Source organism: Vidua chalybeata, chromosome 10 (genome assembly GCF_026979565.1).
Source record: "Vidua chalybeata isolate OUT-0048 chromosome 10, bVidCha1 merged haplotype, whole genome shotgun sequence".
Classification (NCBI taxonomy): domain Eukaryota; kingdom Metazoa; phylum Chordata; class Aves; order Passeriformes; family Viduidae; genus Vidua; species Vidua chalybeata.
In genome coordinates, this window is record NC_071539.1 from 12,772,424 (window position 1) to 12,785,388 (window position 12,965).

The window sequence follows — 12,965 nt, forward strand, 5'->3', positions numbered from 1 at the left end:
TAATAGCAAACAGTGGGTATGACTGTGCCTTAATGAGCACTTAAAATTGATGTGCCTAACTTAGAAATATCATGCTCCTTCTTAATTATTTATTGGAACAATTCTCTTGGTGTTGTAGAATATTTTCCATCAATTGTAATCATTAAGATGCTAAATTTCTTCTGGTTATATGTGTTGTGGTTCAGTTAAAACTTTGCTGCAGTCAAGTTAAAGACCGCTTTAAAGCAGATAAATCTCCAGACTGTTCCTATGGGCTCCAACTATCCACAGTAATTGTTTTTAAAAAGTTTTATTTGAGACACAGTGAAACTGAAAAATTTGCTTACTGACTTAGTGAGGAGACTGGGGAATGTACAAATTTAACACACTATTTTAGAACTATGATATTTATAATATATCATTTCAACTGCTATAGTTTGTTTTTAAAAGCAGTCACTCCTTCGTTTCGCTTCCTCCAGCACTTTTTTGGTATTATCCTAATGTCTTTTATTGTTTTCCTTCCTCCTCTGTGAAGCTTATTCTCAGCCAGTGGATAACCATATCAGTCCATCTGCCTACCTGGGACAGTCCCTGCCCCCAGCATCACCAGGGCGATATTCACCAGTTCCCAAGGGAATGCTTGGAGATGATGAGATCACCAGGTAATGAACAACCAAAGCTCCAAAATGTGTTAGTGGGCAAAATAATAGGGAATGCTATATTTTATTTCAAGAAATGGATGTTAGTTTTTTAACTCTTGTAAACATTATTGTAAGGCTAAAACTATGTATATTTATATGTGTATGTATACACACACACTTTATTTATCGGTCCAAGAACAGCATTAAAAGCAGAAAGCCCTGGAAATGATGCATGTGTTGACAGAGATTTTTAGAATGGTACTATGAGCAGACCAGAGATTTATTTTAAAGCAAGCAGTGTTTGGGTCCTCCCTGCCCCCACAGACAAGGGTTTGTTTTGATGGATTCTAAATCCAGAAAGACTGGAAAGCTCTTAATCCTTTCCCATTAACAGACCTTTCATTCCTTCGCTGATTCAGTAGATTGCATTAATCTTTTGTTCATCATTGATGATAAAGGCAAACTCTTGTAATTTTGTTGCCCTTCTGTTCTGCAAGTATAGTGATGTTACACTGCACTTTCAGTATGCTGTTGCTGAATTCTGTGTCACACCATCATCTGATATGGCTAATGTCACTCAGATTCCGAGGCAGGGTCCACCCAGGATTGAAACTTAAGTGGCATAATAACCTGGAGAATTGATTTTAGTGTAGTGGAAGGTAGGATATGTCTTTGTACTGATTTTTAACCTAGGGTTAGGTAGACATATAAGCCAAAATTATTCTGTCCTGTTGATATGATTATGGTTTTATTACTTTCCTTAAAAATTACTGTAAAAGGCTGGTTTTGAATTTCTTCTAAAATGCAAGGCCCATTCAGAAAATGTTTAGATTTTCTTTAAATTGGCTTCTCATATTACACTCTCTCTATCCCAAAAAGGAGTTTATAAATTTTGAGTGTTATTTTAAAAGATACTGCGTCTTTCTCTTTTCTGTTCTGTTTTTGTTAATGTATTGATGTGATCCAGAGCAAAATATATAGAGATTTTCACAGTGTCATTTATTTGTAATAGAATAGTACTCCGAAAAAATAAATATAATAGTTGATGAAGGTGAAATTTAAGAATTTGAACTTAAGATGATTTAATAGCTAGTGCAAAAATTGAGTGATTTTTAAAGACTGGACTAGATGATACTTTTTGTTTTGGAAAAAAAACCAGCTTCTTACTTTATCCTGTAAATTAATAATTAATGCCTCCAAATACTTAATGTCCATTAATTGTTCTTTAGTGCTCTCTAGTGATTTTTGAAATGCAATGCACAGTTATCTGCTTTATTAGAAATGTCTTTTTCCAAGATCATTTATGCTTTGCTTGTATTAAATAGAGTAGCAGAAAATAGATTTTTGAAGGAGTCTTTCTGTGTTAGAATTTGACTGGCTTTAGGAATATTTTTTCTTTCCTCCCCTCATTCAAATTTGGAGGGGATTCTATGAAAAAGAGTGCAACAACTTGGTTTAGTTTAACTTATTCAATTGCAGTTGCTTTGCTAAAATTGAAAATTGTATCTGAGAATGTCTCAACCTACACTGATGTTCTTGAACAATATGGAAAATATTAAGTAATGACATTTAGTGCTGAATAGGATTGTAGCACAATAGGAATTTCTTTCTTTTCTTTCTTTTCTTTCTTTTCTTTCTTTTCTTTCTTTTCTTTCTTTCTTTTTTTCTTTTCTTTCTTTTCTTTCTTTTCTTTCTTTTCTTTTCTTTTCTTTCTTTTCTTTCTTTTCTTTCTTTTCTTTTCTTTTCTTTCTTTTCTTTCTTTTCTTTCTTTTCTTTCTTTTCTTTCTTTTCTTTCTTTTCTTTCTTTTCTTTCTTTTCTTTCTTTTCTTTCTTTTCTTTCTTTTCTTTCTTTTCTTTCTTTCTTTCTTTTCTTTCTTCTTTTTCTTCATACTTACAGATTTGTTCAGTTTACCTAACAACAGGGAGGGGATTTTGTTTTGTATCTAGAAGCTTTTCTAATTGTTTATTTTACTTTTACTCATATCTAGTAACCAAGATTTCATATTCCTTTCTTTTCTTTCAGGGAGCCTAGAAAGGTCGTCCTACATCGAGGATCAACAGGTCTTGGTTTCAATATTGTTGGAGGAGAAGATGGAGAAGGAATTTTCATCTCTTTCATCCTTGCAGGAGGGCCAGCTGACCTGAGTGGAGAGCTTAGGAAAGGAGATCGTATAATTTCTGTAGGATTCTTTGTTTCTTTTATTTAAACAGCAACAAAAGTTTTCCCTTCCCTGCATATTAATACCAATTAATGATATACAAAAAATGTTATTAACTGAGCTAAATTTGAGATAATGGAACAGATGTCAATATACTTCCAAACTACCTTTGAGGATTTTAGTCTACCTCAGTTTCTCATCTATAACCTGATTAAAATAGCACTTCCCTCTCTGAGACATTCAGTGAAGACATTAACATTAACATTAACTCGTAGCTGAGAGCTTTGTGTGTCTCAGTTGAAAGAATACAGGTTTCAGAAATAACCCTTCTAATGAGATGGAGACTCTTGGCTGCAGTGTCTAAAACTGGCTCTTTACTTCCTGGAGTAGCTGGTGAACATCCTATTAGTCTTAAAAAGATCCATCTCATACCTTTCTAAGGGCTTTTTCTATATTAGTATTGAAGGTCATAAATATTTTGTGTGTTTCTTTGTGAAATTACTTGATTTACGGAGAATCATTTATTTGGGCAATTACATTGTATTTTGGGATTTATTTAAGAGGAATTATATCCTTTTAACAGCTGTTACTAAAACCAATATTAATGCACATCTTTATTTTAGTTTGAACTATGAAAACTGCTCTTGGTCTAAAATCTGGAACACATATTTCTGCTTAATATTTTTTTATTTTTGTGATGCTATTTCTAAATCTGCTCCATTGAAAACAGTGCCAGATTCACAGAGGGTATTGCCTGTCACTGGGTGTGGTGACAACATGCTCTTGTAGCCATTATTTGGCTAAGAAAGTCCCTGAACCATCACAAAAAGTAACATTCTCTGTTTCTCCTTAAAAAGAAGAAAAGCACTCTTAAGAAGAAAATTGACCATTCACTGAGTGATATACTATGATAATGTCAGTAATTCTTAAGAGGGGTGTATGTGAGAGAGGATTTTATTGACTTTTGATTTCAAGAACAATGTTGAGAACAGGGAAAATACACATTACGTGGAAACTAGTTTGTATCCTGTTAATTTTTTTCCACAGGTGTGTGTTCTGTGGTGATAAACACAAGCATTAATTTTGATAAAGGGCTTTTTTGTATTACTTGTAGGTAAATGGAGTAGATCTAAAAGCAGCAACCCATGAACAGGCAGCAGCAGCCCTGAAGAACGCAGGCCAAGCCGTGACTATTGTAGCTCAGTACCGTCCAGAAGGTAAGGCTGCTTTATAGCTTCAAGTTCTCTTGTACAACTGGAAACTCAGAGAAAGATAATCTACAGTGTCCTTCCACCAAACACCTCTTCTGAAACAAATAATGTAATAGGTGTTGTCACATATATGATAACATAATTGCAAGTGACCAGATTGGAATATTTGCAAGTGTTGCTGCCATGGCTTTGCTGCATTTCTTGCTTTCACCATTACAGAATTTCTGTTTCTTCAGTAAATGTTGCCAGTGTCATAACATGAAAAATGTATGTGTGTGTTTTTGTAATTATCCTCATTTTTTGTTTCTGCCACTTGGAAACAGGTTAGCAAGTATTAAAATATTCATAAAGTTGTTGTTCATTATTGGTGTTTCTCAAATGTCTTCATAAAGGTGGAGAGCATCAGTTATAACTGCTTGTATTGCATATATATTTTATTTATATTTATGAATTCAGCAGGATTTTGTAAAAGATGCTGACAGCTAGGACAGATCAAGGAGATTCTAGACATCCATCAGGGTTCATTATAACTGAGTAAAGAGATTCAGTATGATAGGAGCATTTGGAAGACACTTGGGACTGGCTCACTTCACTCCCTGTTATTGTATATGACAGTTTGTCTGTTCATAGATGTGGTGGGGAATGCTAATTTATGTTTTTACATCCTATCACATTTCCTATTTTCCCATCATAAATTTCCCATTTGTCTTTCACCTCCTATTTTTGGGAAAAGAGGATTTTTGCGAGCAGTTCTCTCATTGGAAAGCCTGAGTTAGGCTATAGAAAAATGAATCACTGGAAAACCCTTCTCATGTAAAGGCTTGAATTTTCCTTATCTCTCTCTTCAAATCCATGGTAACTAAACTCCTAATTAGTGGGTTTGGGATAGGCTGGTATGACTGATTGAAATCGATGTTATTGAATTTGGGCTCAAATTGTGTAACCGCTGACTTTTCTTTCCCTTAAATCTCCACAATGTTCCTTGGTTATGGAATTGAGTGGAAACAGATGTAATTACATTCTTTAAAATGCCTTTCTGGGCATTCCATTAGTTTCCAGGACTGCTCAGTAAATTTGAGGGATGCCTTACAAAGTTTTTCTACTCCACTGAATTAAATTTCAGCAACTTGCCGGCACATTTTGGGAGAAGTAAAAGCCAAATGTGGAATGTGAGTGTGTTGTGCTGTTTACAGAAGTAGCTCAGGCATCAGGCACCCCCACAACTGTACTCAGATGACCTCAGGCTTTCTCCTTGTAGAATCCAGGCTTTATCTTGCAACTTGCCAGGAGCGAATGTTGGAAACTGGTTGCCTGTTGGGTTGTGCTGGTGCATCCTTCTGTAGTACATAGATGCCATGGGTGTCATACAGAGTCTCCCTAGTTGGACACATCAGTGGATTTGGACCTGTTGGAGCTGGATGCTGCATGCTGCAGAGGGATCTATAGCAGGAGATGAGCAAGAGTTTGTGAAAGAGGAGTTATCCTGTAGAAATGTGATTGGGAAGTCAGAATGTTGTTCTCATTTTCATCTTTATTTGGAAGCTTTTCCTTACTCCCTCGCTTGTACTATAAATTTTTACCTCCTTTCAAGACATCACTCGTGAATAAAAAAGGATTTTGCTTTGCTGTGAATTCAACTGGAAAAGAAATACTGTGACCTGGAGCAGTTTCAAAGCAAGAAATGCTGCTTCAGTACACAAGTGTTTTGATAAGCCATTTTAATTCAGTGGCTTCTGATCCATTTAATTTTTATGTTGCTCCTGGCTCTGCAGACACCTCAGTGCCACACTGCTGTTTCTCTGGGTTTCCTGCAGAGCTAGGATGGCAAGGGAGGATTGTAATGTTGGTGCAGAGGAATGAGAAGCAGTAAGCAATTTGGATATATGTGTATCTCCTTGGAGTGGGGATTCAGAATGGTCAGCATTGCGATCGTGCTGTGCAGCAGGAATACAGGAACCTGAGTCTTGAAGGGAATGTAGTGAGGGGAGGAGCAGCAAGGGGGAAGTATAGGACTGCAGAGGCTTACAGTTCTGGGAAGGCTCTGTGTTTCACATTGATATCCATTGTTACATTCATTCAAATGAAAAGGTCATCTGAAATGTAATAATAATGTTACCTCACAATTCAGAATTTCTGGAAGGTTATATTTTGCCATTCCGAAAAGGTATGAGGTGCCAGTGGGCTGCCATACCTGTATTATAGTTTGAGTGCATTTAAGTGTTTAAAAACAATAGAATAGCCAAACAAATATATTAAAAATATGAAAATATATTTTATTGAAATTAGATAGAAAATAATTTAGTGGGTTAAGCTTTCTATTGTAGTTATACTCTGCTAGATCAGAACTGAGCTGTATTAAGGATGTGGATGACATTAACTGCAGTTATGTAAACTGTGAAGCCTGCTCTTGGAGGGCCTTGAAGAAGGCAGCAGGCCAAGTCTATTGGCATCAGCAGTCATTCACTGGTCACCTCATCTTTCCCTAAAGCAGGGCAAAATTCAGATAAACCTGTCATGAGAGAAAAGGGCACCAGCCCTTTCTATTTCCCAAGGATTCACCTGACATACCAAAAATAAAATTTTAATTTATTTTCTGAAAGTGGTAAGATGTTTAAGTGATCAGATTAGCTTCATGTTCTTAGGTGATCTGGTGGATCAGTGTAAGATTAGGAGAAGGTGGAACCAAAACATCAAGAGAAGATTTCAAAGTATTTTTGTAAAGCATCTGCTTCTGAACCTACATTGTTCATTTAGGTAGTTAACACACATTCTTTCAGTTTTATTAATGGAAACTGTGTTTTCTTCATTCTCTCTTGTCTTTTAAACAATGACTCAAAAGAAAAAAAAGGAGGAAACACAGAAGTTTTGTTAGAGTACTCTGCTCAATGGCCAGTGTGTGGCTGATTTTTCTATTTACAATGCTGCATTTATCAAAAGAAAATAACTAAGCTCTGGGAAATGGTGCCATTTTTGTATGTATAAGCTAAGATTGTTTTCTGAGCATTAGTCTTGAAATGTATTGTACATCTTCTATCTGCAAAAGTCTAGCTGGGGTAGCATGAAGCCAATGATGCTTGTACAAAACTTAATTTTCAGTAATTGTTTTTTATCAAGGCTGAACTTCCCCTGCTTTCTAGATGAGGACATGGATTTTCTTAAATAAAGGTGGTTCAAAAGATCAGTGCATCCTGATTTCATAAAATGAAAAATTCTTAAAAAAAATACTTCAAAAGAGGTTTGCCTGGTTTTTGGGTATGTGGTCCCTGGTTTTCCAGGTTTTTGTTCTTGCTTGTTTTGTACCTGGTTCTACTCATTTGCAAGTAATCTAGATTAGTCAATTAGAGTATTTTCAAAACTGGACCTATTAAGATTAGAAAAAGGGTTTTGCTATATATAGCCCTGATAGACACTATAAGGCGGCTTACACATGTTTTAATCCTTTAAAACCTTACTCCTACTCTTTAATATACTAAATAAAATTGCTTGTGAGTGCTTGCTAAGCCTTCAGCAACATTTTTAGTGGATTCACCTCAGCAGGGACTGGACTTAGTCTCTTTCTGAGTTTTCCAGGGTGTGTGGGAGGTGTTCTTAACTAAATACAAATGCAGTTTTTCTAATCTTTTGAAATTCCTTGGCACAAACTTTCAAGTGATTAAAGAGATACAAGCTCATTAAACATTAGAGTGTATGAAAGTCACCAACAGCATGTGGAATTCATTTTTGTCTGTCCCAGGCAATGTTCATATCAAATGACATGCATTGCAGCAAAATACCTCCTCAGAAATGATTTATGATATTTTTATTGTGGTCCATGCATTTTAAAAGAAAAATGGAAGATCAATACAGGATCAGGGTGGTGGTGGCCATCCTAACTACCGGACTCCATTCCTCTCTTTGGAGGCACCATGAAAAGGAAAATTGAATATTCTGCGAGTTGAGAAAAGACTATCAATCAGTAGTTATATAAAATTGTCAGCACAAGAGTCCTGCTTAGACAGATCCAATGGGCCCTGCTAAAGAGGGCTTTCCATAGACAGATGGGAAGAGGGAAGCAAGGGGCATACTTTTTAAATTAAAGTGAACTTTTTCAGCTCTGTGTGGGTTCACTGTATGTAAGAATCTCTGCTTCTCAGCGCGGTGCTGCCATCTGTTCCCTGCGCGCAAATCCCGGCTTCTTTCAGTCGCTGCTCCTCCTGTGCTGTTTGCTGAATTTCCCATCCCTTGTGCAGCCTTCTGCTCTCCTGCCCCGTTTGCTAGAATGTGTGCTCCAGACCAGATGCATTTCCATTGCAGCAGTGTTCTCCTCTTCCCCTACCTGCACAGACAATTTTTCTGTGTGTTTGTGTTTTGTTGCCTACCAGATGGGCAGTCCAGGAGAGTTTCAGTGATCAGATCCTTTCTGGAGTTCTGATTTTCTGGTCAAGTAAATATTGACATTGAAAATATTACAGATTTCTAGGTAAAATCACTTTAGGAGCTTGGAATCAATAATTTTATAGGATTTGCTAATCTTCCCTCCTTTTTGTTTCTTGCTGTGGAATACATGCAGACATGAAATAGAGCAGATTTTGTCTAGTTTTGCACCATCTGCTTATCTAGTGTAATTTTAAAATTTAAACTTGAACCCAGATGTATTCATCCTCTGTTCTTAACTGATTATGTGTAAACCTGAGTAGGCTTTGCATTTTTTCTTTGGTGATAGTGGGGTTCTGTTGGATAAATGCCATGAATTGAAGCAGGAGGTGCTTTTGCTTCTTCGATCTCACTGTTATGTCAGTAGATACTATTCCCTCCCTGTCTCTAAACTTCCTGGAAACTTTGAGAAAATTCTAGTCAAGAAAAGTTGCCCTTATTCTAATGCTCTTATTTTATTGTGTTTCATGGTAGTTTTGCTGCCTTTTATCCTTTATTTGATGTACATCAGCAGCAGATCTTAAAAGTTTATTCTGAGTGAAGTTTCATTCCCTGCTGTTGCATATACATCAGGTTTTGGAGCCTGACCAAATTCTTACTGAAAGGATTTAGAGGTTGAATTGTGTGGTTTTCTTTTGGTTTTGATTTTTTTTTTGTGTGTGGGTGTCTGTGTTTTTTGTACCACCATAGTTCTTATTAAAACAGTATTTCAGAATCTCAGTGTTTTGATGGCTGTGGAAATCGGAAGCATATTTGTAGATGGAGTTCCAGTGGCCAGCCTGCTTTATTAGGGATAAAATCACTTTTACTTTTTCATTTAAACAGCTTATGCCCTTTCGGTTACCCTGATAACACTACACAAGAAATCAAATGCATTCCTTCCCTTCCAAGCTCTTCATTTCCTGTTGACCAAAAAAGCAGAATGTCCTTTCCATCTTGTTCACTGTGCCTGTTCCAGCTCCAAATTTCTGGAATGTTGACATGACAAAACTTTCTTTAAAAGTTACATATTGATATGTGCGTTGTATGATTTTGTCACAGACAAGTGGAAGTTTGTTGTGCTGTTCACTGTGATTTAGGGGAACAAATATCAAATTTGTCATACACTATATATGGCTATTATGCATAGCATAAGAAAGAAAGGCATCGTAAAGAAAATAGTTATCTAGCATTTGTGAGAATCTAGGCATGATAAGCTTAAGGGGAAAGTAAGAGATTGAAGATGTAAAAGACACTTGATATCCAACTCTTCTTAATCACAGAGATAGAAATATAACCTGTCCTAGACAAATTATAACCTCTTCTAGAAAAATTAGCAGAGCTCACACTTTGATTCATAAAGCTGATGTTGAACCAACTCTACTTTGTCATCAGGGCACAGGTGCTGGTCCTTTGGGTATTTGACTAACACTGCTTTTCTGATGCTATCAAGAGTCCTGCTGCTGTGTTTTTTTCTGTCCCCAGCATTAGTTTCAGTAGCACTATACCTAATTCTAAGGTTTCTTTTTTTAAAAGCCTGTGTACTTTTTAGTTCCAAACCAAATGATGGTGAGAATTCTATTCATCCTGTTCGTCTCAAAACCTTCTGTTAAGAGGAATATAACGCAAATTTTAGCTAGCTCTGCATCAAAGGAGCTCACCAGATTCTTACTGTACAGTGCTTAAGCTTCTCCTAAATATGAAATTTCTTGGCACTCCTTCTTTTTGAACATAAAGCCTTCTCAGTCCCAGCCCATTAGTTTCCTTTTTTTGCTTTATTCATATGGCAGGAGCCTCTGTGGTGAAATTATTCTCCTCCTTACTCCTACAGATGTCCCTGTCACTCATTCAGCACTTACTTCCTAGGAATTCTGATGAGAAAAATTAAATTAGTTCAGGAAGCTGCAAGACAAGCAACCTGCAGTTGAAATATAGGATAGAGTTATGCAATACCGGGAAACAGCCTCCCTGGTAGCTCTCTTATATCTATGTGCTGATAGGAGGAAGTCTGATTCTTCAATGAAATTACACGATATAGAAATTTGTAATTTTTCCAGTAGCTATTGCAAAAAGCTGCAGATATTTTAGAACAGGCTGTAGCACAAGAAAACACTGGGATTATCTGATCTTTTCCATGCTTACTTGCCTTTCACACAGGAGTGTACAAAAATCTTATAGGTTTATAGTTTCTTGGTTACAGATGAGTAAAATGAGGTGACTTACCCAAGGGCAGCAGTAGCACAGCAGGAGTGGGCTGTTCTCTCAATGCATCTGAGCCCTTCCCCTAAAGAATGCTGCTTTCTAAAAAATGTTGTTTTCTCACATTCCTCTTTGGTTACTGTCCTGTTATCTTACATTCTTTTGTTATTAGTGATAGCATCGGTTGTGGTGGAAATAATGATTTTGATTGTCTTGTCAAACAACCTCATCAGTTTGATATAGTGCCAGTAAAGCATTTGATCTGAACTTTACATGTAAACAGACACTTGGTGCTGTTTTAAAAACTAGGATATCTTAAAAGCTCCTAGCTTTTGCTTATAAAGGACAAAAGTTAGGCTATTGATTTTCATAATCTGGATAGGGTTAATTATATATGCTATCGGTGCTCACTGCATGGTGAGTATGGGGAGAAATGGCTGCAGAACATAATATGATAAAACATTCACAGTTTTTAGATGGCTGTTCAAGGAACCTTAGTTTAGAGATTTTCTCAAGATGTTTTACTTTATAGTCCTTTCTCAGTCTTGCACTTCCTGAATAACCTGGTGCCCACAGGGAGTGAGGGTGCAGCTCAGGAGAGCAGCTCAGTGCCCGGTCCAGCAGCTGCTCGTGGCACACACGCCCTGGCTCTGCCAGTGTTGACTTGTTATAATCGGGCATCACGTGGTCTCCTGGGGAAGGTGGTGGCTGCACAACATTTCCTTTGACTAGGAAGGGTTTACAAGTGGATCTGTTGATCCTGAAGTCCAAACTATTCAGCTGAAGGAAAAACTTACTTGCTCTGAGTTCGTATTTTATGCTGATGGCATGTAAGTACCTCACTTCAGGAGATGTTTGTCCTGAAGAAGCAATTACTCTTTTCCTGGCTGCCTTTGTAGCTAAATCAAATGCATTTAGCATAGTTTTATTAGTACATGGTGCTGCTTAAGAACACAATCCGTTTTTCCAGGATTAGCATTGTACATAATTCTGTGGGGGCAGTTTGAATCTCTAATGCCGTTTACAAGTGGATTGAAATTCATGCCAGAATTCTGTTTTTTTTTTTTTTTTTACTTTCCTGAGCTTCCAGAGGAATATGGTCTTATTTCAGAAGATGTTTTGCATATTTCCCACTTTGTAGTGTTAAATTCTTTATCTCAATCATATCTAGTAATTTTGAAGTACAGACATTTTTCAGTTCCATTTCTTAACATTTAAAATCTAAAAACCTTAGTTCTTGGTTATAAACATGTATTTCACATGTATGTTCTGAAGTTTCCTTTCTGTCATGGATTAAAATTTATCTGTAACTGTCTTTTTATTACTATGAAATTGATAATTATTAGTAGAAATGTTTGTCTTGATTTGAAAAAAAATAGTTATTGTGAACTATAGATTATAATCACAGAATTTTGAAGTATAATATTATTGTATATTTTCTTTGTCTAATCAAAATTTGGTTTTTCTTTCAGTTCAATTGCTGAAGTTTGGCAGAAAATTAATTGCCATGCCAAATTCTGTCTTTGTTACAGAATACAGTCGTTTTGAAGCTAAAATCCATGATTTACGGGAGCAGATGATGAACAGTAGCATTAGTTCAGGATCAGGATCTTTGCGAACCAGCCAGAAGAGATCCCTCTATGTCAGGTAAACATCTTTCTCATAGTATTTGTACTGTGTTTTTCTGCTTTCCTCTAGACTTACTATTTTGGTATTTGCGTTTTCATACAATTATTTACCAAGTATTAAAAAAAGGATACTTCTATGCAAATATAATAAAAATAAAGCTGCTTTTAGACTGATTAATGTAATATACTGAAAAACCAGTAATATCCCTGAGAACGCTATATGAACTTTGAGGAGTGGTGCTATTGTTTGCTTTTTGTCCTTTCATTTGAGAGAGATGATAATCCTTCAGCAAAAACATATATTTCTTCTTTAAGTCAGTGTATGTGAAGTCTTAAAAACTTAGTTCAGTTTGTGTTTTTGTGACAGTAGTCTTCATGTTCTCCCTTGTTGAGTACTTGAGTTCAAATGTATAGTCGCCTCTTTCTTAAGGTATGATAGATTTCCATCTAATTTCCTTCAGCTGACTTTAGTTGTTTTCTTGGCTTTTTTAAGGAACCTTATTTCTCTATCCAATTCAGTTTTGTTATGGAATATTTTTCCATGGTAACCAAGAGAGAAAATGCAAAGCAAATGAACTGAGTATACCTCATTAATTTATTCATACAAAATTAAACATAAAGGAGGCTGAAAGGAAGTGGAAACATAAGAGCATGAAGCAGATGAGAAAATAGGTGGTTTCACAAGGAACTTATGGCAGGGTGCAGCTTATTCATGTGTCACTCAACTCCTACATCAGTTATCATGTACTGATAAAG

General features: G+C 36.2%; 1 protein-coding gene across 10 annotated transcripts in view; it reads left to right on the forward strand.

Moving 5' to 3' along the window:
* DLG1 (discs large MAGUK scaffold protein 1) overlaps positions 1–12,965 on the forward strand; it is a 144,033-nt gene that overhangs the window by 105,277 nt on the left and 25,791 nt on the right. For all 10 annotated transcript variants that reach the window (XM_053951560.1, XM_053951561.1, XM_053951562.1 and 7 more), the window contains 4 exons: positions 515–641; positions 2,644–2,800; positions 3,894–3,996; positions 12,114–12,228. In XM_053951560.1, coding sequence (XP_053807535.1) covers positions 515–641; positions 2,644–2,800; positions 3,894–3,996; positions 12,114–12,228 — 502 coding nt within the window. The remainder of the gene's footprint in view (positions 1–514; positions 642–2,643; positions 2,801–3,893; positions 3,997–12,113; positions 12,229–12,965) is intronic.